Source organism: Stegostoma tigrinum, chromosome 31 (genome assembly GCF_030684315.1).
Source record: "Stegostoma tigrinum isolate sSteTig4 chromosome 31, sSteTig4.hap1, whole genome shotgun sequence".
NCBI lineage: Eukaryota > Metazoa > Chordata > Chondrichthyes > Orectolobiformes > Stegostomatidae > Stegostoma > Stegostoma tigrinum.
In genome coordinates this window covers 18699638-18725162 of record NC_081384.1, presented here as the reverse complement: position 1 = coordinate 18725162, position 25525 = coordinate 18699638, and the positions used below count along the sequence as shown (strand labels likewise).

The window sequence follows — 25525 nt, the reverse complement described above, 5'->3', positions numbered from 1 at the left end:
AGCTATTAATATCCTTAGTTAATTCCTTTTGAAAATAGTTTAGGCGCTCTACGTCCTGACCTCCGTCTGTTGTAATCTTGTTTCATTTACTTCAAGATTAGTCTCTGTTCTTTCATTTAGAAAACTAATTGGTTACCTTCCTTGATCTGATTATCAATCTTATTCCTATTGTGTGAAAGAACAATGACTTCGAACAAATTGTTATAATACAACAAAGCTTCACAATGAAAGAAGCAGGCAAGGAGTAACAAGTAGAAGAAAAAGAAAACATTGAGAACATCTTTGAGAAGATTTCTTTTTGAAGGAATAGGAAAGTGGTTCAGGAAAGTGTTCAGATGAATAGAGTGACAATGTTATGGTTTTTGGAACAGAGACTTTAAGACCAATCTGTCTATTTGAATCCAATAAATGGCTTGAGAGGCTTTGGGTGTTTTTTTAAAAGAGCTGGAACAATCAGAGAAGCTTGAATAAAGTCATAGAAACAGAGATGTATATCATGGAAACAGACTCTTTAGCCCAACCCATCCTTGCCAACCAGACATCCTAAATTAATCTAGTCCCATTTGCCATAGTTTGATCCATATCCCTCTAAACCCTTCCTATTCATATACCCATCCAGATGCCTTTAAGATTAGTAAATGTACCTACCTCCACCACTTTCTCTCGCAGCTTGTTCTGAATATTCACCATCCTCCACATAAAAATGTTGCCCCCTCAGGTCCCTTTTATGTCTCTCCCCTCTCACTTTAAACCTATGCCATCTAGTTTTGGCCCCCTCCAACCCAGGGAAAAGACTTTGGCTGTTCACGCTGTCTATGCCCCCTGTGGTTTTATAAATCTCTATAAAGTCACCCTTCGCATCCGATGATCCAGAGAAAATAGCCCCAGCCTATTCAGTATCAAACCCTGCAACCCTGGCAACATCCTTGTAAATCTTTTCTGCACCCTTTCAAGTCCACCAACATCTTTCCTATGGCAGGGAGGCCAGAATTGAACGTGGGTTCCAAAAGTGGCCAAACAGACTTCCTGTACAGCTGTAATGTGACATCCTGAATGGGTGATGTCAAGCTCCCCCAGAACCAGGACTTTTAGTTTTTGTTCTTCAGCAGAAGTTGCTGGGGTCTTGAAGCTGGGTTTGGAAGCTAAATTACATCTCTCCATGCTACTCGGTCTCTCAGATTTTTCCCTTAAAAGTTACTCCTCCTGGACTGGAGAATTGCCTGTGAAACAATCTAGTTGACTGATTTGCCTTTGACAAGGCTGAGTTCATGGGATGTTACTATACTGGAACAATTAATTAGTAATATTTAATATATGTATTATTTTATTAAGCATTTCGATAGTTAAGTCAATTCTTTATTTTTTAATTTTTATTTTTTTCCTGTATTTTAACTGTAGTGGAAAATTAAAGTGTGTTTCGCTTAATGTTGAGTAATTTGACCAATTAAATTGCATCTGGAAGGCTAACTCTACACTTATCTCTAAAATAAGAAAAAGTTAGGGTCTAGACGATATTCTGAATAATTTCAATTCAGTGTGACACAGGACAGAAGCATGAATCTAGGATACAGACAGAAAGGGTTTGTGTCAGAGAAGTCTGGCTAGCAGTGAAAGGACTGAAGACCTTGAGATAAACCTTTAGATAACAGTTCATTGTGCATACTGGTAAATGGTGTCTGTGAATGGATGAACTAAATAACCAAGAAGCAACGAAAATGGCATTTGGACTTCAGGATGGCTGGCCCATCTGACTGAAGGCCTTCATCTGCTTTATATCTTTTCTTCTCTCTGACATTGAAAACTTTGTTTCTAAGGGCAAGTGATGTAGTTCAAAGTCATTTCTCCCAATGATCCCAAAATTCCTGTCCACTGTATGGAATTCCTATCCAGCGCTCAATTGTATTCAACTGATGTTGGAATATCCTCTGAAGACTGTCAAGTCTATAGGGTTGTAGTTAGCCCTCTGGAATTTGCTGATTTTTAGGTGGTTCCAATCACGCCCAGACCCCAATATTCTAGATGCTGGACATATTTAGGGAAGGTGAAATGAAGAAGGCAGTAGAGAGGTGTCTCAGGGCCAAAGAATCTCTGCATTTATTTGCAATACAAAAGGTAATCAAAGGAAGAATTAAAGATGAATGCAATGAACAACAAAATTAACACAAGCAATTATACAAGAGCAGTCATGCTATTATATATGTTAGCTAGATTAAACACTATTAGAACTTAAAACAAACGTTTTACACACAGCAACTTTAACCAGCGTCCCTACCTTTGGGGCACCATACACTGTCACCACCCGCTTTCCTCTGCCAGCTGGCTAAGTTGTAAAATAGGTTGTAAATCTCACCACTTAGGAAAACGCAATTTTGAAGTAATTTTGCTCCTGCTTGCCACACCCTGTGCCTGGATGAAGACTTCAAACTGCATAGGCCTTCAGTCTCGGTAGAGTCTGATGATATGGCAGGGTGTGTAGTGGATCTGTTGGGTGAGCACTTGGTTTTCCTCACTATCTGTTGGTTTAGTTGGCCCAATTTTTTACCTCAGGATGTGTCTGAGGCCTTGTGGTATCAGTTGGTTGTTGGTTTTTAAGAGTTTGTCGGTTCTTCAATCTGCTGGACATGGTCAGTTGTCTTTGGTTCCTCTGATTCAGAACAGGCCTGGGTCGGTGACTCTTGGAATTGCACTCCGGGATCCCCTTCTGGAGATAACCCTTAAATTTTCCTCTAGGGATAGCTGCTTGGAATCTCTCTGAGGATAGCTGTGGAATTGCTGCCTGCACCGCACTGGGACTCACTGCCCACACTGCTCCAGGACTCACTGCCCATGCTACTCCGGGACCCACTGCCTGCACTGGTCATTGCCCGTGCTGTTCTGGGTCTCACTGCCCACACTGCTCTTGGACTCACTGAGTGCACAGCTCTGGGACTCACTGCCCGTGCTGCTCTCGTTCTCACTTCCAGCACTGCTCTGGGACTCACTGCCCATGCTGTTCCAGGACTCACTGCCCGCACTGATCCGGGACTCACTGCCTGCGCTGCTCTGGCACTCATTGTCCCCGCTGCTCTGGCACTCACTGCCCGCACTGATTAGGGCTCACTGCCTGCACTTATCAGGGACTCACTGCCCACATCCACCACTCCTCCAGTGTTTACCTTTGGTCTAATGGGAGAAAAGAAAAAGAGAGAAAAACAGAAAAGAAAAGAGAAATAACAGGCAGAGTACAGGAGCTTTGGGGGGAGTGTCTTAGCATTAATGGCTTGGATAGAGAGGCATTTGTTAAGTGTGTACAAGATCGGATTGAATATGTAGATGTATCTTCATGGAGAAGGTACAAAACCTGAGCGACTCTTGGGAAATAGACCAGGGCATGTGACAGAGGTGTCAGGGAGGGAGCACTTTGGGGCCAGTGACCAAAATCCTATTAGTTTTAAAATAATAAGGGAAAGGGACAGATCGGATCTAAAAGTTCAAGTTCTAAATTGGAGGAAGGTGAATTTCACTAGTATTAGGCAAGAACTTTCAAAAGTTGACTGGGGCAGATTTTCGAGGGTAAAGGATCTGCTGGAAAATTGGAAGCCTTTAAAAAAGAGATGGCGAGAATCCAGAGACAATATGTTCCTATTGGGGCAAAGGCCAAGTCTGGTAGGCGTAGGGAATGCTGGATATTTAGAGAAATTGAGGTTTTGGTTAAGAAGGAGACATATGCCAGGTATAGACAGCAGAAACTGATTGATTCCCTGGAAGAGTATAAAGGCAGTCAGAGTATACTTAAGAGGGAAAGCAGGAGAGTAAGAAGGGGAATGATGCATCTTTGACAAATTGGGTTGAGGAGAATCTAAACAGATTCTACAAATACATTTAGGACAAAAAGGTGACTAGGGAGAGAATAGGCCCCCATAAAGATCAGCAAGGTCGCCCATGTGTGGAACTGCAGGAGATGAGAGAGATACTAAACAAGTATTTTGCCTCATTGTTTACTGTGCAGAAGGATGTGGAAGAATTAGAACATGGGGAAATAAATAGTGACTTCTTGAAAAATGGTCCACATCACAGGGGAAGTGGTGTTGGACACCTTAAAATGCATGAAGGTGGATAAATCGCCAGAACCTCATCAGAAGACCTCTTGAAACTCTGTCGGAAGCTAGGGAAGTGATTACTGGGCCCCTGGCTGAGATATTTATATCTTTTATAGCCACAGGCGAGCTACCAGCGACTGGAGGTTGGCTAGAATGGTGCCACTATTTAAGAAAAGTGGTAAGGAAAAACTAGGGAATTAGAGACCTGTGAGCCTGACATCGATCAAGGGCAAGTTGTTGGAGGGAATCCTGAGGGACAGGATTTACACGTATTTAGAGAGGCAAGGACTGATTAGGGATAGTCAACATGGCTTTCTGTGTGGGAAATCATGTCTCACTAACTTGATTGTGTTTTTTGAAGAAGTAATGAAGACGATTAATGAGGGCAGAATGGTGGACATGATCTATATGGACTTCAGTAAGGCATTCAACAAGGTTCCTCATGGTAGACTGTTAGCAGGGTTAGATCATATGGAATGCAGGGGGAACTAGCTATTTGGATACAGAACTGGCTCAAAGGCAGAAGCCAGAGGGTGGTGGTGGAGGGTTGCTTTTCAGTTTGGAGGCCTGTAACCAGTGATGTGTCACAAGGAGTGGTACTGGGCCCACTTTTTTTTTGTCATCTATATAAATGATTTTGGTGTGAACAAAGGAGGTATAGTTAGTAAGTTCGCAGATGACACCAAAATTGGAGGTGTAGCGGACAGTGAAGAAGGTTAACTCAGAGTACAACGGGATCTCGATGAGATGGGCCAATAGTTCGAGGAGCAGCAGATGGAGTTTAATTTAGGTAAATGTGAGGTGCTGCATTTTGGACAGGCAAATCAGGGCAGGACTTACACACTTAATGGTAAGGTCCTGGGAAGTGTTGCTGAACAAGGAGAACTTGGAGTGCAGGTTCATAGTTCCTTGAAAGTGGAGTTGCAGGTATATAAGATAGTGAAGAAACCATTGATATGCTTGCCTTTATTAGTCAGTGCATTGATTATAGGAGTTGGGAGGTCATGTTGCAACTGTACAGGACATTGGTTAGGCCACTATTGGAATACTGTGTGCAATTCCAGTCTCCCAGATTTACAAGGCTGTTGCCAGGGTTGGAGGGTTTGAGCTATAGCGAGAGGCTGAATAGATTGAAGCTATTTCCCCTGGAATGTGGAGGTTGAGGGGTGACCTTATAGAAGCCTATAAATTCACGGGGCGGGGGGGCGTACAAAGGCTAAGTAGACAAGGTATTTTCCCTAGATTGGGGCGAGTCCAAAAATAAAGAGCATCACAGGGGAAAGATTTAAAAGTTACCTAAGGGGTAACTTTTTCACGTGGAGCATAGTGCATGTATGGAATGAGCTGCCAGAGCAAGTGGTAGAGGCTGGTACAATTACAACATTTAAAGGCATCTGGATTGGTCCATGTACAGGAAGGGATATGGACCCAATGCTGCCAGATGAGATTAGATTGATTTAGGATACCTGGTCAGCATGGACAAGTTGGACTGAGGGTTCTGTTTCTGGGCTCTATGGCTCTATGGCTCTATGGCTCTATGGCTCTATGGCTCTATGGCTCTATGGCTCTATGGCTCTATGGCTCTATGGCTCTATGGCTCTATGGCTCTATGGCTCTATGGCTCTATGGCTCTATGGCTCTATGGCTCTATGGCTCTATGGCTCTATGGCTCTATGGCTCTATGGCTCTATGGCTCTATGGCTCTATGACTCTATGGCTCTATGACTCTATGACTCTATGACTCTATGACTCTATGACTCTATGACTCTATGACTCTATTCAGTTGCCATCTTTCAGCTGGTAAACGTACACAGTAGAGAATGTTCTTACATCTCCTTTATGGTCAGTTGTTCAATTATTGTCTGTACCGACAAATTGTAAAAGAAGATATTTACGTGTCTTTATACAAACCTAGAGACAATCTTCATCTTCTGAAGAAAGTTATTGTGAAGAAAACTTCCACAAATTAAGCATTTCCCTGACATAACACTGGTTGGATGATTAACTTATCAAATTTGGCCCCACTACCCTGTTTGTTTTCTCAATATTTACCTTAATCCGTTGTTGCTAACAGAAGACTCTCTCTCTCTGCTGAGGAATCTCTTTCTTTTCAAATAATCAATACACTGAAGCAGTGTGGGAATAAATAATTTAACCATTTATTATTTACAGTTAGAATACAAATATTCAAACCATTTAAAAGCCAAAATGAACAAAAACATAATCAAATGAGATTGTACCAAACCGTAATCCTAAGTGTTTGTCTCTATAATAACGGGGTGTCACACATTTGGGGGCTTTTAATAAAGATGATCAAAATTCTGAAGGTTCTTGAGATTTGGATGGAATAAATAAAAAGGCATTTTTTCCAATGCCAGTCAAAACTGGACCACAAAAATTTGGTAAAAGAGCCAGAGGAGAGATAGAAACATAAAAAACAGGAGAAGAAGTAGGCCATTCAGCCCCTCAAGCATGCTTCACACGAAGCATGATTATAGCTGCTCTCGACCAAATTAGAGCCCCCCCACCCCCCATGGAGCAATCTTAAATTTCTTTTTTTTTAAAAGACATGTGTAAAACTTCTGTGTTCCAAATATAATCTAATTGGTCCACCATAAGGCTTTCATCAAAATACAGTTTATTCTTACAATGCAGATAAAATAGACCAAAAAAAATTGGCGTAACTTTGCTCTATTGAAATGCTTAACAAGATAGTATAAAAGTTAGCAACTAATTGTCAACTGCTCCAATGGAGGCAGCATCTCATAAGCACACCATTGGCAAATGCAATTCAGCAACACTTTATTAGCCTCACATGCTGTCCCTCTCTAATCCAGGAGAAAAAAAAACACCAAATTAATTTTTGAGAGAATCTTCTCTTCCGAGACTTCACCTTAGCAGCAGAGAATCAAGTTTTCAGTTCTAGAGGACAGCAAAAACTGCCAACTAACTGAAAGCAAAACAAAAGTCCTTTTGGTTCTCCTGAGCCTGACTCTGCCCATTCATAATTCATAGAGTCATAGTCATAGGATCATACAGCATTTTACTTACTTTGAAAAAATATATACCCAGGGAGAACTCAAAGCTGTTTACCAACTGTCAGACTGAAGGAATCATTTCTGCACCATTGTGATAGCATCCCTCTGCAAAGAGAAACAGGGCAGAACACATCCCTTAAAGCTACAGTACCACCACATAGTTAATATTCAATCTCAATGTCATACTCTCACTTCCACTCCATACCCTTTGATGTTTTTAGTGTTTAAAAACGCATCTATTTCTTTAAGTTTATCAAGTGACAGCCTTCTCAAGCTCCAGGCCAGGGAATAATCATTCCCTGCATCTGCACCAGGCTGAGCAACTCTGGCAAAGTTTTTCTCTCATTCTTCTAAACCCTGCTAAGTACAGGCCTAGCTGACCCAAGCTTTCCTCATATGGTAAGCCTGTAACCCAGGGAGCAGTCCAGTGACCCGTTGTGTATTAACTGTAACGAGGCAGGCTCATATAGAATATGAGTTCCCTGATTGAGGCTGTTAACCTGGTCTAATCAGGGAGCCCTAGCTGACAGGTATAAACAGGAGTGTCAGACATCCTGTAAGCTTTGAGGGCTGGCTCTGCAGGAACTGGATCAGTCTCAAGGACTCTCCATGCATAAATAAAGGGTGCTCTGGTGACAGGATATCTAGCTCTGAGGAGTTATTTCACTTTGCTTCACTCCACCTTTTCTCAGATAAGGACACCAAAATTACACGCAACAAACCAGGTATGGTCTCACCAAGCCAGGTACAGCTGCAGGAAAGTATCCTTGCTCCTGAGCTCAAACTGCCTTGCATTGAAGGCCAACAGACTGTTAGCCTTCATGTTTGCTGCTCATGCATTGTTCCTTTTGGTGAGTAGGACACCCTGGTCCATTTCTTCCTCAATATTTCACAATCTTTCTCTATTTAAATAATAGACTACCGTTCTGTTTTTCCAACCAAAGTCAATAACTTCATGCTTATCATGTTACACTGCCTCTGTGATGCATTCGCCCACTCACTCAATTTATCTAAGTCACCTTGAAATCTGTTTGCTTTCCCCTCACCACACACTATCTCATGGAGGACTTTGCCATCCGCAAAGCTGGAAATATTATATTTGATTCCCTCACCCAAGTCATTGATTTACATTGTGAATAGCTGACCACAACATTCAGTCTTATTATTTTCTCTTCTGAGTCGACCATGGCACGTGCGCAGCAGAGATTTCCAAACCCAGATCAGATCCATGTCAACACAGCAATCATCAAGCATGGAACGCTTGAGCAGTTGCATGTGTGTGCAGATTTGAAGATCCCTGTGATAACACACTTGTAACTCCTTCCACTCCAATAAGACCCATTCACTCCTACGCTCTCTCCCCTATCTACTACCAATACTCTATTTTACCCTCTTAATCAATCACTTGATCTTCCTTCACTGAAATATCAAAGGCTCCCAAGCTTCAGGTTGCAACTTATTCAAACAAGTTTAAGTGACTTGTCTTTGGATCAGAAACAATTCTTTGTTTTTGTTAACCATGGGCGAACCACTTATATCAGAAAGGTAGGTACAACTGCAAGTATTTGTTCCTTAAACATTAGACATTGCTTGTCCACTGTCATGCCTTTCGGTCCACTGCAGCCCCCTCCCTTCATAGTATCCCTTACTTAGATTTAGCACTTTGGTTTTGTTTTGGACTGGCTCACTTTCCAATCTGATGAAGGATTCTATCATGTATGGTCACTTTTTCTTAAAAGGAACTCTGACAACAAGTTTATTAATTAACTCATTCTTATTGCATGAAATCAAATCAAGGCTAACCTGTGCACTTGTTTCTTCTTTAACATAATGGTCTAAAAGGCAATCCGGTACACACTCTAGGAGCTCAAAGTATTATTGCACTGTGGTTTTTGCCGTCTATGTGTAGCTAAATGTCATCGCAGATTAATGGACCTCCTTTGCAGCCTGCATCTGTAATTTTCTGTTTAATTCCATCGTGTACTGTTCAGAGGAACGACAGACAACTGCCATGAATATTTTACACCTCTTTTTAGTTCTTAGCTCCACACAGACTGATTTCTCATCTAGATCTTCTGAGCCAATGTCCTTCCTCACTATATCATTCATTTCAGGTTTTACAAGCAATAGCATCCAACCTCCTTTTCATTATTGTCAATCTTCTTTAGTATTGAATAGCCTTGGAAGTTCAGTTCCCAGACTTGGTCACCTTGCAGCCATGTTTCCATAATCATACTCACATTATATCCATTCACAACTATTTGCATGACATTTCATCAACCTTATTGCAAATGCCCCATAGATTCAGATATAGTAACTCTATGTTTGTTGTCTCGCGACTTTTTTTGCCTATCACCCAACTTGCTGCTGGCCTAAGTTTCGTGTATCTTCCAATTTTACTTTCTACTTTTCAAATTAATTTGACTCTGATCTGTCCACTCAGTTTACCACCCTCCAGCACTTGCATAAGACCTTGTGACAATACTGATTCCGGAAGATGAGAACTTTTTTTAAAATGTAGAGAGGTGCATAGAGTACAAGACAAGGAGGTGATGTTAAACTTGTATAAGACCTCAGCAGTTGTGAATACCACCTTACAAAACAGATGTGGACAGTTTGGAGAGAATACCAGAGTGATTTACAACAATGCTCCTAGGAATGTGAAACTTCAGCTTTGAGGATAGGTCGAGGAAGTTGAGACAGTTCATCTTGGAGAGGAGAAAGCTAAGAGGAGATCTGATAGAGATTTTCAAAATCATTAGCAGGTTTTTAAAATTAGATTGTGAGAAACTGTTTCCACTGGTAAAAAGAACAAAAACGAGAGGACATAGTTGGGCCAGCATTACAATTTTCAAGCTCTGTCTGTGTCTGTTCCAATCCAATATTCAAACCCTCTGAGTTTTTTGGTAAATACCAGAAATCATTTCTCCTGATGCAAATCTCCTATGTTTACAGGTATTCATTATGTGGGGCAGATGCATGAATGTGGACTCCTGAGAGTAATTATAGACCAAATCACCGATGGACAACTGGAATGGATTCAAATGGACAATCAATACGATACAATTATCCTGGGTAAAAATGAGAACCTTCGTAAATATGAACTCCGCAGAGGGAAACAAGAGTTTATTGATGCTTTAAAGAGGCAGTTTCCTCATGAGGAAAAGGCAATAGACAAATTTATGAAGCTTGTAAAGGTAATGTTGTGACATATTCATTAATTTTGTATCAATAAAATAGGTATACGAGTAATAGGCACAGGAGTAATAGGCACAGGAGTGGGCCATTGACCCCCACAAGCCTCCTCTGCTATTTAACAGGATTGTGGCTGATCTGACATTCCTCATATACACTTTGCTCTGTTTTCCCAATAACCCTTGATTCCCCTACCAATCAAGAATGCCTCTATCTCATCCATTAATATACACACATTGCCTTAAGAACACCAAGATTTAATTAGTCTGAAATTCCACAGCCTGCTCAGAATTTCGATCTACCACATCTCTCCACATTTCTGGTCTGTTTCTCTCACGCGAAGTTTACCTAATCCTGCCAACCTCATTGACTTTTCAGTGATAATATGTATCATACGTGTAATTCATTTAAACTTAAGTTGTTTAAACTCACTTGAAAAGACACAAAAAATTAATTCTATAAATAATTTTGAAAGATATTATCTGAAGATGAGAAACTTAAAGGGTGATAGACAAAAATGTAGGAAAATGGGTCTAAGCATAACTAGTCTCTCAAACAGCCAGTGCAAGTATAATTGACTACATGACCTCCTCTATGCTGGAGTATTCTGTGATTCTGGTTGGATTTAATTTACAATATATCTTGAAATAAGATTATTTCTCTAAGGATTAAATTTTAGCATAATATCGACTTTAGCATGAGTATGACATCTATTTCTCATTAAAGCTATCTAAGAAAAAGCACAAAATCTACACAATGCAAAATTTTCTGCCTATTTTGTTATTTGTATTCTTATGTAAGATTATTTTGTCTCCAATACAGTTGGAAAAAACAAAATATCCTGAGCCTGACCTTGTGGTCTTCCCTCAGGTAGCCCATCAGTGCCATCTGGTGGCCATTTACTGTGCTTCAGAGTTTTCTGAACAGTAAAGATGGAAGGTTTTGTTGAATAGTGGAGAATATAACATTAAATTCAACATATACATGAAATAACTGAATACATAAATATTAAAATCACAAAATTGGCAGAATGTTGCGATTTAAGCAACTCCACATGATTTACTTCAAAATGTTTATGCTGTTTGTAGCAGGTAAAATTGTTTCCATCAATAAACTCCTTAAAACATCATGATGCAGATCAGAGAATAATAAAATTGAAGTTTTCTGGGAATTAAAATAAAGGGACACCTGCTGTCTGAATTCTTCTTGTTGCAATTCACAATTTGGTGCCAGGGGCTGATTTTTGATGAAGGCCATCAAAGGGTATTTGGGGGTATGAAAAACTGTGAGATTTGTATCTTTGCAGTTTAATATTGTTTACTATGAGCTCAAGCTCTTTTCATTCAAACTGAAGTACATGAGCTCGTCTGTGTGTTTGAGTTAGCCATTGGCTTTTAGAAGTGCAATACCCAGATGAGACGAAGTTACCCAGAGTTCCTGGGGCACTACCCAGAGGGCTTAGGGGGAGAACCTTTCAGGGTCTGACTTTAGTTTTTGAGTGTATGATGAGAAGTTGTTTGGGAGACGAGTATGCGTCAAGTGATAAGAATTCTTCTGATGGAGTAACTTGTGCTAAGCAGCATTCCCAAGAAAACAAGTTTCAAGTAATGAAACTATTTTAGAATAAGAAGTTGATGACACACTGTGGAGCTGGAGGACAACAGCAAGCCAGGCAGCATCAGAGGAGCAGGAAAGTTGACATTTTGGGTTGGATCCTGCTCCTCGGATGCTGCCTGGCCTGCTGTGTTGCTCCATCTCCACACTGTGTTATCTCTGACTCCAACATCAGCAGTTCTTACTATGTCTTAGAATAAGCAGTTATTATTTTTCATAGACTGATGTGTTGGGATACAGTTTGGTGGAAAAGAAGTGAAGTTATGCATTTGATTTCTTAAAATAAAAAGAATTTGAAGCTCCACCAAGGATAGTATAGTACTGGAAAGAAGTTAAGTCAGGACCATAATAATAATAATAATAATAATAAAGAAAGAATTGTCCACAATTTCTGCAGATGAGTTCAAATTTTAATTACTTCAAGTGTTACAAAAGTCATTCTTTCCTTTGGAAATGAGCTGAACTGGATTTTGCTGGAGATACTAAATGTTCTTAGAATTTCGGCTTGCGGGAGTAAGGGGGCTTGGGTGTATATGTGCACACATCATTGAAAATGGTCGGACAGTTAGAGAGTAGTAAATAAAGCATTCAACATCCACACTGAAATAACTCCAGAGGCACTCAGTCACCCTTTATTTACACATGGAAAGCCTTCGACACTGATCCAGCTTCCTCAGAGCCAGCTCTCAGAGTGAACAGAGCCTCTGACATTCCTGTTTTTATCTGTCAGCCAGGGCTCCCTAATCAGACCAGATTAACAGCCCCAATCAGGGAACTCATATTCTATAAGGCCCACTTGGCTGAAATTTTTTCAATCACTACATACAACTTTATTAATAGGGACATTGAGTGTGAGAGTAAGGAAATAGCACCAAACTTGTGTATGTCATTGTTGAAATCTCAGCTGGGCAATTCCATACAGCTTTGAGCATCACACTATAGGAAGGGTGTGATTGCAGCAGAGACAGTTCAGAAACGGTTCACAAGAATGGCTCCAGGAATAAGGAACTTCAGTTACGAGAATAAATTGTGAAGAAGTCGGGACTGTTGCCCTTAAAGGAAAGATGACAAAAAGAAGATCTGATAGAGGTTTACAAAATCATGATCGGGCTGGACAGAGTAGACAGTGTCCACTATATAAAGAACAAAAAGGAGGCAGCATTGGTTTAGAGTTATGTACTAAAGGAGCAAGAATGAAGTGAGGAAAAACTTTTCACTTCACAAGTAGTTAGGATAAGGAATTCATTCTCTGAAAGTATGGTGGAGGCAAATTCAGTTGAAGCATTCAAGCAGCCACTTTATTAACATTTGGGTAAAAATAATATGCAAAGGTGTGGGCACGAAACAAGACACTAGCATTCGGTAATCATACCCATTTTGCAAGCCAGTGCAGGCATGATGGGCCAAATGCCCTTCCTCTGCCCCGTAACCCAACTGCAATTCTACAAGAATGTTTCTAAGTTGCACCATCCTCTCTCCATCCAGTCTGTCAGTCCCTGTTAGAATTTTATGTTTCAATCAGACCACCTGTCATCCTTCCGAACTCTAAGCGAATACAGGCCCATGCACTTCCATAGTGTCATCCCATTCTCAGGATGGCAAGGCATCTGTTCTCACACCAACTTCTCAACTAGTGCCAGTGTCAGACAACCAGCTGGTGGCACTGCCATAGGCACCATCAAGATGTTGCCAGGCCCTGAAAGGCTGGAGCTTCTGGAAGTCAAAAATAAAGTCATCCAAGGTTCATCTAAACAGACCCTACCTTCCTGTCCATTGCCACTGGGAAATATCCTCCTGACACAACCATAATATACAATCAGGTACCTAAGGTTAAAAACTAGATTTGCACGGGGTGATTCATTGTTCTCAACACCAGTGAAAATGCATTTCCAATGAACTGTGATCAACCAGCTTGCTACTTGGCTTTATTCACTTTGCATTCAGATCAAGTTCAAGACTAGAGCATGGCTCATCTCAGTGGTTGTGAAAGTTGTAGTTGGCATTGGAGGGAGAGATGAGTAAAGTCATTTTATTGATTAGTTTCTTTTATAGGATTGTGGAGTCTGGCACCATTGCTGGGCCTTGTTCTTTCTCCTGATCCTCAGATGCCTGCTGGTCCACTTTATCCTAGTCCTCCACATTTTCTGCACAAGAAGGGGAGCTGATGGCCTGGTGGCATTATCTCTAGGCTATTATTCCAGAGGCCAAGGTAATGTTCTGGGGACCTGGGTTCAAAATTTTGCCATGGCAAGTGGGACAATTTGAACTCACTAAGAATCAGAATTTTTTTAAAAAGTCTAGTGATGGCAATTGTCAGGAAAAAAACCTATCTGGTTCACTAATGTCCTGAGGGGAGGAATCTGGCATCCTTATCTGGTCTGGCCTACATGTGGCTCCAGACCGAAACAATGTCATTGGCTCTTAACTGCCAATGAATACTGGCCTAGTCTGCAATACCATCATCTTGTGACTGAATAAAATAATGTCTCCAAGTTGAAATGGTGTACTAAGTTGAAGTTTGGAGGTCCTTTTGGACTTTACTGAAGGCATCTGACCTCCAAATATTTACTTCTGAATGATGATGGCTTGCTCTCGCAGAGCAACATTTGTTGGTAGGTTTGATTGTGAAGTTCATGGAATCCCTCCAGTATGGAAACAGGCAATTTGGCCCAACAAATCCACATTGCCCCTCTGAACAGTATCCCTAACAGACCTATTCCCTTACAAACATTGCTTTTCCCATGTCTAACCCACCTAACTTAAACATGCTTGGACACCATGGGCAATTTCACATGGCAATTCCACCCTAACCCGTACATCTTTGGAGTATGGGAGGAAACCAGAGCACCTGGAGAAAAAACATGCAGGCACTGGGAGAATGTGCAAACTCCACACTGAGTGGAATCAAACCCAAGTCCCCAGTATTGTGAGGCAGCAGTGTTAACCATGGACCCACCATGCCACCCAACGTGTTCAGTACTTGCGCTCAGTTTTCTGAAACAATCCATGAGCAAGGAGTCAGGAAACAGATCTTGCCCCCATATCGCCAGCCTTTCTTCCAATGAGATATGCAGTTGAGGTCTCAACTGTCCTCTCAGGTGGATACAAGGGATCATTCAGCACTGTTTCATAGAACAACAAAGAAGTTCTCCATTGTATACTGCTCAATATTTATCTCTCAACCAACATCACCGAAACGCAGATAATTTGGTCATTGCCACGTTGCTGGTTTGTGAGAGTTTCTGAATCTTAGAGCCAAGAATTATTTAATGCGCCAAGGAACAAATGAAATAGTGTTTCCACAATTTTTAAACTGTATCTATGAAGGACCTTTATTTGTGACTTTCAAATGCCTTAACTCTCTTCACGCAACTGCCAGGGAGAATCAAAGGTGGTCCAAGGCAATAGGGTGACTGCTGAGGCTTTGGGGGAAGGTATGAGGCATTACTATCAAGCCTATGTCCTTCCTTTTAAATATTCTTTCATAGAATATGGGCTGGACCAACATTTTGCTGTCCTTCTTCAATTGCCCTTCAGAAGGTGATGGTGATCTGTTTTCTTGAAACACTGCAGTCCATTTAGTGTAGGTGAATCCACAAATCTGTTTGTAGAGAGTTCCACAAACTTGACCCAGTGACACTGAAAGAACAACGCTATATTTCTAAATCAGGATGAAGTGTAGCTTGGAGGGGAACTTGCAAGTGGTATGTATCTGCTGCCCTTGTCTTTCTAGATGGTAGTGGACATGGCTTTGCAAGGTGCTGTCTCAGGAGCCTTGGTAAATCTCCGCAGTGCATCTTGTAGATAGTACACACTGCTGCTACTGCACACTGGTAGTGGGGGGGAGTGAATATTTGGGATGTGGTGCTAATCAAGTGAGGTGCTTTGCCTTGGATGATGTCAGGCTTTATGCCACTTGTCTGGATATTGACCAGGCCTTTCTGCATTTGGACATGGACTGTTTCAGACCTGAGGAGCCACAAATGGTGCTGAACATTGTTCACTGATAATTGCACATCCCCATTTCTAACCTTATCCTGGGGGGGACGTTCATTGATGAAGCAGCTGAAGTTGGTTGGGCTTGGGAGATTACTCTGAGAAACTCCTACAGAGATTTCTTGCAGCTGGGAGTACTGACTACCAATAACCATAACCATTAAGGTTTTTGGAGGAGATCTGTAGCTCGCGTTTTGGGTGTTGGGGTTGGTTCGCTCGCCAAGCTTGTTTGTTGTTCCGCAGACATTTCGTTACCCTGCTGGGTAACATCCTCAGTGCAGCCTCCGATAACACGTTGGTGTGTTTTCCTGCCTGGTTTTTAAACTCTGGGGGTCTGTTGAGCTGGATTGCCTCACTTCCAGGTTTTTCTTTTCTTTGTACATGGAATGTACATGGTGTCCGTATCTCTGTGTGAGAAAGAGAGAGTGAAAGAGGGAGAGTGTGCACGTGTGTTCTCGAGAAGGTCAAACTGTGAGGGACTGTGTGTGTGAGAGAAGGTGTGCGTCAGTTTGTGTAAGAGTGTGTGTGTGTCTGTGTCTGTGTCTGTGTCTGTGTCTGTGTCTGAGTGAGAGAGAGTGAGAGAGAGTGAGAGAGAGTGAGAGAGAGTGAGAGAGAGTGAGAGAGAGTGAGAGAGAGTGAGAGAGAGTGAGAGAGAGTGAGAGAGAGAGAGTGAGAGAGAGAGAGTGAGAGAGAGAGAGTGAGAGAGAGAGAGTGAGAGAGAGAGAGTGAGAGAGAGTGAGTGAGTGAGAGAGAGTGAGAGAGAGTGAGAGAGAGTGAGAGAGAGTGAGAGAGTGAGAGAGAGTGAGAGAGAGTGAGAGAGAGTGAGAGAGAGTGAGAGAGAGTGAGAGAGAGTGAGAGAGAGTGAGAGAGAGTGAGAGAGAGTGAGAGAGAGTGAGAGAGAGTGAGAGAGAGTGAGAGAGAGTGAGAGAGAGTGAGAGAGAGTGAGAGAGAGTGAGAGAGAGTGAGAGTGTGTGAGAGAGAGTGAGAGAGAGTGAGTGAGAGAGAGTGAGTGAGTGAGAGTGAGTGAGAGAGAGTGAGTGAGAGAGAGTGAGTGAGAGAGAGTGAGAGAGAGAGAGTGAGAGAGAGTGAGAGAGAGTGAGAGAGAGTGAGAGAGAGTGAGAGAGAGTGAGAGTGTGTGAGTATTTACTGTTGGGGCGGGGGGGGCCACCTGTGGTACGATACGAACCAAGGATCATGATTGAGGCCGTCTTCATGGGTATGGGACTTGGCTATCAGCCTCTGCTCAGCGATGTTGCATTGTTGTGTACCTTGGAGGATACTTACCCGAAGATCAGAAGCTGAACGTCCTTGACCCTTGACTCCTTTGCAGTATCCAATGCCTCCAACAATTATTTCATGGTCAGTGTTAGACTATTACTTCCAGATTCTTTTCCTTTTGAATTCAGATTCCATAATGTGACTTGAGCCCAGAATATTAGCTGGGTCTCTGGATTATTAGACTACCACCAACACAGCTACTCCATCACACTCTGGAGATTGGATGTGATACAGCCCAATTTATCTGCCTATAGTGTGACAATCTGAGGAGAGGCCAAAAATCACTACAGGGTCTCACTTTGCACGTTTTAAAATATTTATTGCACATCATCCCTATCTGAACATTTTAAAAGAGATTTGTTCTCCCTTCCTTGTTTTTAAATCAGCAGAGTCAGGTGAAATTGCATGTCGATCTTATTTGAATGTTTTGGGGATTGGCTGATAGACTTTTCATTTAAAGAAAAGCTGCATTAAATGCTGATATTAAAAATAAAATTGACAATGCAAATCCTGATAAGGTTAAAAATCATAAAACTCAATGCCTTTAGATGATGAACATTGGCAAAGGCAAACAATGGGATTGCTATTTTCCCATTGATGACTTCAGCCTCGGTTGATGTTTCTTCAGTTTCCAAAAAGTACCTAGAGCAAGGAATCTGACAAACATGATTTCCCTTCAATCCTAGAATTTTGGCACACTGAATGCATTCAGATCAGCTGTTGTTAAACTTTGATGTTTAAAAATATGTTGCTCTCTTGAAAAATGGCTCTGTACACACCTGAAATGTAACAATGATACATGATGAAGAAACATGTTTGTTTCCCCTTTAATTCAAATTTAATGGTGAAAAATAGTTTGACTTAGGAACACCAGGGGTATTGCAGTTGTAAATTCCTTAGGTAATTATTCTTCAAAGGGATTATTTTCCCTAAATAATTGAAATATGTTATAGAAGTAAATTCACAGAACACTAACTGGGAAGAATTTTGTTATCTCTGTTCTATTTTACAGCAAGTTTCAAAACAAGTACCTCTGATTGCTGTACTAAAGATGATCCCCTTCCCATTAGCCAAATTCCTTGTCAGGACAGGCATGGTCCATTGGATTTCTACAATATTCAAGGTTGCAAGCACAAGCCTTACAAAGGTGGTTAATGAACTAACAGAGAACCAGGATCTCCGAGCAGTCTTTTGTTACATATTTACTGGTAAGAGGAACCTTATATTTCTCTCATTACCTTTCTCTCCCATGCTAACAGGTCAATAAAGGTGAAGCCCTTGTGTTTAAGATAGACTAACCAATGAAACGTTACAGATACTGAGGAAGGGTCACCAGACACGAAACATGAACTGATCTTTTCTTCAGAAATGCTGCCAGACCTGCTGAGCTTTACCAGCAACTTTTGTTTTTGTTACAGCTACTGATTCTGTTGAGCTGGTGTGGGTGTGTGTTCAGTTGGATTTGACAATGCAAATGCTATCAAAAACATCCTACCTTTTTCTTTTACTGGCCAAATATTTTGTTCCATGTCAGTTTCTTCATGCTCATCATGCCCAATTGGAAAATGACATACACAAGATGTTCAATGTCATCCCAGATGAAACAGCTCACTTGAGCCAAAACCTCTTTATTAGCTATTTCTATTTGGCCTGTAGAAGACCACAGTGAACCACCTTCATGAATTGCTGTAGGCTGTGTGTTGAAGGTACAGTCATCAGCCTGTTCATTTGGAAATTCCAAAACCTTTGCCAAAGCAACATCAAGTGTCTGCATTATGTTTCTACATTAGAATGACTAGAGCAGAATCTGCAGCTGCCAGTGATCAAATGCATCCTGTGTTTACCCGTCACAGCGTGGGGGGTGTTGTTAATGGAACCTTAGGGACTTACTTCTGTGAATTTTATAGAAGATATCCTCCACAGCCATGTGTCACCTGTGCCAATTGTGTTGCGTGGAATGCCAATCGTGTTGCGTGGAATGCCAATCAAGCGGATTTCTTTGCCTGGACAGTGCCATGCTTCTTGAATGTTCCTGACACAGCATAAGCAGCTAGAGAGGATATCACACTCTTATCTTGTGCATTACGGAGGGTGTAGAAGTTTTAAGGAGTCAGGAGATGAAGTATTCATTGCAGATTCCCGGACTCTGACCTGCCACAACCTCCAAATGGCTAGTCCAGTTCAGTCTGGTAACCTAAGATTTTGGTAAAATATTCAAAGGTAGTAATCCTAATGAATGATGAGGGGAAGTGATTAGGTTATCTTTTATTGGAGATGGATGTTACAGGGCAATGATATGGCACATTGTTTGTTAAACTGAGGGTATGCACAATTTAATACTTGCATGCAAGATCATCATTACAGTGTTGATCACAGAAGCATGAAAGCAACTGCATGACTGTATGCATTCTACATTTGTAGTAAATATCATAATTTTCTTATACTTTATAATGACTCTGAAAAGATTAGTACTGTGGTTATTGTGCATTTGGAAAAAAAAATGATTTGCCTCATTAGGTGTTGCTCCCAAAGACACCAGCTTTGTTATGAATGCACTACTGATACATCATTATAAGCGTGGAGCATGGTATCCAAAAGGAGGAGCCAGCGAGATCGCCTTCCATATCATCCCAGTCATACAGAGGGCAGGTGGTGCTGTTCTCGTGCGTGCTCCTGTTCAACGGATATTGATAAACAAAGATGGGGAAGCTATTGGTAAGTTTAAATTCACGATACTTTTCTTTCCCCTCAGTTCCTACCTCTTAGTCAGAAAGGCAGGCCATTACAGCCTTCAATCACCAAGTGCTATTCATTGATCAAGTCACATTCTGCAGAACAGTTTTTCATCAGGACAATGTATTCCACTTCCCAATCAAGTTTTATTTCAACGTGTTTGTTCCAATCATTTTTGTGATGTTACTTTACTGCATTTGAAACATCTCCACTTTAAGCATTTCTCTCTGTAGGAGTAGCTGTAACTAAAGGACAAGAAGAAGAATGTATATATGCCCCTTCAGTGATCTCTGATGCTGGAATATTCAACACTTATGAACATCTTCTACCAAAAGAAATTCAAGCAAAACCCGGTGAGAAGCTGTCTGCTTTATCAATTATACTACCATAGAGTCATAGAGCTGTGCAGCACAGAAACAGACCCTTCGGTCCAACTCATCCATGCTGAACGGATATTGGAAATAAATCTCGTCTCTTTTACCAGCATCTGGCTGAACTCCCTCTAAACCCTTTATATTCATATACCCATCTAGATGCCTTTTAAATGTTGTAATTGTACCAGCCTGCACCACTTCCTCTGGCAGCTCATTCCATACATGCACCACCCTCTGTGTGAAGAAGTCGCACCTTAGGCTCCTTTTAAATCTGTTTCCTCTCATCTTAAATCTATGAATCAAGAGACAGAGCTCAATAGCAACATATAAATCAAAAACAAAAACCCAGTCTGCTCACTATTGTTGATTTACGTACATAAAACATTAAGGTTGCGCTTTAAAAGCCAATTAGCTGCTCCTCGGCTGTGAGCCCCCACTCACAGGTTTTTCCCAGGACAGTTGTGAATTTCGCTGTTTTTTTTTTAAGAACAAGTTCCGATGCCCAGAGATACTTAAAACCAGACAGCAAAGGCAGCAGCTATGCGAGTTACTGCTGGGCCAGAGGGCAGTGTAGGTCTCTTTCTCTGTTTGAATCACTGCCCATGTGGATCTTGTCTTTGTCTCTCTTCCTCCTTTTTCAAGTGCCGTCATTTTGATTTTATTTCCAAAGCAATCTTCTTGTTATCAACTTCAGAAGTTTGCTTCCCTGTGGTTAATCGATATATTGTATTCTTGAGTGTATGGGATTGCTAAACAAGTGATCTTTAATGGCTATATATCATTTGCTATAAATAGAACAATATTCCTGTTTCTCTGTAATTTGAAAACCATCAAATGACTTAACTGATAAAAAGCCTTGCCACAAACTAGAAGCAGTAGTAGGTTGGCTCCAGAACATGTTGTTCCAACAAACTATTCCAAACACATTCTATGAATTCTTCTCTTAGGCTATGTTTTTCAATCTGACTTTTCCGGTTGTTATATAGATTATGTAGATTGACAGCACGGTCGCTCAGTGGTTAGCACTGCAGCCTCACAGCACCAGGGACCTCCGTTCAATTCCAGCCTCGGGCAACTGTCTGTGTGGAGTTTGCATGTTCTCTGTGTCTGTGTGGGTTTGCTCCAGGTGCTTCAGTTTCCTCCCACAGTCCACAGATGTCCAGGCTAGGTGGATTGGCCATGCTAATTTGCCCATAATGTTCAGGAGTGTGTGGGTTATAGAGGGATGGGTCTGGGTGGGATGCTTGCTGGGCCAAAGGTCCTGTTTCCACACTGTAGGGAATCTAATCTCTCATGATTACCATCAGGCCTTTCTAACAATCTCCCGTTATTTCTTCCTTGCAGTTCTACCATACCATGTTTGATTTCTTGTCCGAATTATTTCTCATCTCTATGCAACTGTTTACATCCTGGTTTCATGAACTTTGGAGATCCCTTTCCATTATACTAATTTCATCACTAACTAACAGAGACACTCCTCTACCTGACTGGCTGCCTGACCTTACTTCACTGAATATTGCTGCTATCACTAAAGGCGTCAGATAGATTACAAGACATTGCTTACTTAAATCTTAATATGGTACTTTCATCCCATCCATGACATAAATATGGAGAGTGCGTATGGTTTGCCATGTAGTGGAACACAGCAATAATAATGCTAAACAGTGCTTTTCTCATGCAGCCATTCGATCCCAGCTTGATATGGTCCAGCATAGCATGGGATCATTCCTTGTCTTTGTTGGTCTCAAAGGCACAACAGAAGATTTAGGACTGAAGGCCTCCAACTATTGGATTTATCGGCACAACAATCTGGATGAGCTGTAAGTTACGGCAGACCATCTTAGTCTCAATTCCAACAAATGAATGTTGGTCACGGTGAGAGATGACAGTGTTAGGAGCTGGAATATACAGCTGCCGCTGTAGATATTAGCAATGAAAGTCAACCTCTGAAGGCTTTAACTATCCTTCCAGAAAAATAGGTCAACTTCTATGTTGAATATAAAATGTAAACTGTTAGTGTTTATAGTTGTCATTTCAACTCATGAAGAAAACATAGCACCATTAATTTGATTTAAATCAGTATGACATGGTTTCTTGAATTAATTGATTCTGAAAACATACCTTTAATCATGATCAATTGATTTGTCTTTGGTATCCTCTGGAAGGAGCTAATTAAATTCATTCTGAGGAACATAGGATATGGCAACATTAAGTATTCCACTCTGAAACTGATGCTTTCAGTTTCAGAGTCAACCCTCCTCAGCAACTTATCTTCCTTTCCATTAATTCTATTGGATATTTTGCATTGATCTGATGATACCTTGTATATTAATAGTGTGCCATAATTGGATGAAAGTAGTAGAGCAGGAAGCATAATTTCAGATTATGAAGACTTTTTTTTCCCCCCTCCTCAGTTGAAGCACATTTCCAAAGGTTAAACTATGGTCATTAGAGCCTCTGGTGTAACAGCAGTGCTTGACAGGGCTTCTTGATCACATTGATAACATGGGATCTGAACATGTCCCACATGAGTAAGCTACCAGAAGCCCACACTAATGGCCTGGAGAAACAGATTTAAATTCTAGTTTAGCAGCCGATGGAATTTAAATTCTGCTACTAAATCTTGAACAAAAGTAGTCTCAGCAAAGATACTGTGACAATTATCATCAAGCATCATAAAATCTCATCTGGTTCATGTTTGTCCCTCAGAGAGAAATCTGTCATCCATGCCTAGTCTGCCCTGCCTTTGACTCCTGGCCTATGGCATTGTCATTGCCTCACAAGTGCTCTCTGAAACAGCCAAACAAGCCCTTCAGTACAAGAGTAGTTAGAGATGGCAACAAATGCTAACCCTGTTAGCAATCCTAATACTTGGTGAAAGAATAAATTTGTAAAAACTCTAATCTTTTTCAGTTGCTAATGTCCATGCAAGGCAGCCTTGGAGTCCTTCAGAATTAAATGCTAATTTGCTGAAATTTGGACAGTTCTGTGCTGGGGATGCACACCCGTTACAAGCTGGTTATGGTTTGCACTAACTCCTTACACTCACAGTCTTTACAATCGTGAGAAATAGAGGACTCTATCCCATCAGTCTGAGCCAGTGGGCAAGCTAATTCCCAGTGTGAAACAATGATCTTCAACTCCATTGCATCAAGTTACGTTCCACTTCAATCCATTAAAATATTTGCATTCCAGCTTGGTCCGGCTTGCTTTCTTTCAGTTATTTGTGCTTCATGACTTTAACCAGACTGTCTATTTTATTTTGGTGATAATGGGAACTGCAGATGCTGGAGAATCCAAGATAACGAAGTGTGGAGCTGGGCTGGTTTTAGGATGCCGGGGCGGGGGTGGGGAGGCGGGGGGGCGGTGGGAGGGGATGAGCGGGGCTGGTTTTGAGATGCAGTGGGGAAGGGGGAGATTTTGAAGCTTGTGAAGTCCACATTGATACCATTGGGCTGCAGGGTTCCCAAGCGGAATATGAGTTGCTGTTCCTGCAACCTTCGGGTGGCATTATCGTGGCACTGCAGGGGGCCCATGATGGACGTGTCGTCTAAGGAATGGGAGGGGGAGTTAAAATGGCTCGCGACTGGGAGGTGTAGTTGTTAGTTGCGAATTGAGCGGAGGTGTTCTGCAAAGCGGTCCCCAAGCCTCCGCTAGGTTTCCCCAATGTAGAGGAATATCTGGAATTAATGTTCCATTGGTGATCATGAATCCTGTGTTGAATGTTGGAAAAACCTATCTGCTTCACTAATATCCTTTAGGGAAGGAAACTGCCATCCTTACCTGCTCTTGACTACACGTGACTCCAGACCCACAGCAATGTTAACTGTTGGGGATGGGCAATAAATGCTGGCCGAGCCAGTGACACCCTCATCCTAATCTTTCTTCGGATTCCATTTCAATTTTATTTTCTTTACTCTTTTGCAGGATGAGAGTGAGGTTGACCAAGCTGTTTCTGATGTAATCCCTATTTACTCTTGAACTGAAAGACTTGTTGGGTCTTTTCAGAGGCAATCCAGAATCAGTCATATTTCCGTTCAGTTTACACTATATTTCATTGTAGATATTCCGAGTTAATGGAAGACACTGCTCCATATCTGAGAAAGGAGTGGACATAGGCAATAAAATTGTAATGTGCACAACATTACAGCGCACTGAAGATAAAGTGGGGATATCATCCCAATTTAGACCCAATAAAAATTTAGACTATTTCCACTGAATGAAAGTACAACAATATATTTGCAAATACAATGATAAGCCAGATATATTTTAATACATCATGATCTTGGCAAGGATAAATGATACAGGATATAATGATCCAAATGGCGGGCAATATAGAATTATGTTAACAAGATCAGTGGGTACATACCTGTGCACAGATTTTTCTTCATATTGACCGCAGCAACACTAATTTGTACAAAACAAACGTGCAGAACTGCACTCATTATTAATTCACCCCTTCATTGTCAGTGGCAGAGAAAATGCTTCAGGATAAATAGGTTGTAAGAGGAAAACATTTAATCAATCTGACACAACACAGTATCTTTACCCCAGCTGCAGCCTAATCAATTAATGGTAAATAATGAATGGTTACTTCCCTCATAGCTTCTTTACTATTAAACTGTTATATATGACTTTTTCTTAATTCTTTTAAATGCTGTGAACATCGCTGGCTAGACCAGCATTTATTGCCCATTCCTTGGCGAGTTGTCTGCTTGAGCTGTTGCAATCCATGTTGCGTAGGACAACCCACAGTGCTGTTTGAAGGGGAGCACCCTGCAGTAAAGCAAATTGAATGAGGAAAAGAGGAATGCCTGGTTTATACCAGGAACGTTGTGTTAATTAAATTTAATTTAATTAAAGAGGAAATGTGAACTTTTATTAGACTTCTACCTGTCAGTATTATTAACTTATCGTTGCATGTTCTATTAAGATTCTCTTTCTAGCCATTCAAAAAGTTGAAAAAGGAATTTGGGAGGAATAACTGTTACCTATAACTGAGAATTTTGTTCCAGAATGAACTACACCCTTTCTGCAACCAGAGAGGAATTTACAGAAGAAATTCCAATGTTATTTGTTACCTTCCCATCAGCCAAGGATTTCACCTGGAAAGAGCGCTACCCAGGTAACCTAGAAGTCTATTCACCAGTTCAATAGAAATTTTAATGTGCCTTGTGCCAGTGTCTTATTGAATAGAATCTGTTTCATATTTTAAATC

General features: G+C 41.2%; 1 protein-coding gene across 1 annotated transcript in view; it reads left to right on the top strand.

Moving 5' to 3' along the window:
* Positions 1-25525, top strand: part of si:ch1073-13h15.3 (all-trans-retinol 13,14-reductase) — a 42850-nt gene that overhangs the window by 5229 nt on the left and 12096 nt on the right. Inside the window, exons 3-8 of the mRNA XM_059638688.1 lie at positions 10073-10314; positions 18213-18408; positions 19718-19915; positions 20167-20286; positions 21989-22127; positions 25323-25432. Coding sequence (XP_059494671.1) covers positions 10073-10314; positions 18213-18408; positions 19718-19915; positions 20167-20286; positions 21989-22127; positions 25323-25432 — 1005 coding nt within the window. The remainder of the gene's footprint in view (positions 1-10072; positions 10315-18212; positions 18409-19717; positions 19916-20166; positions 20287-21988; positions 22128-25322; positions 25433-25525) is intronic.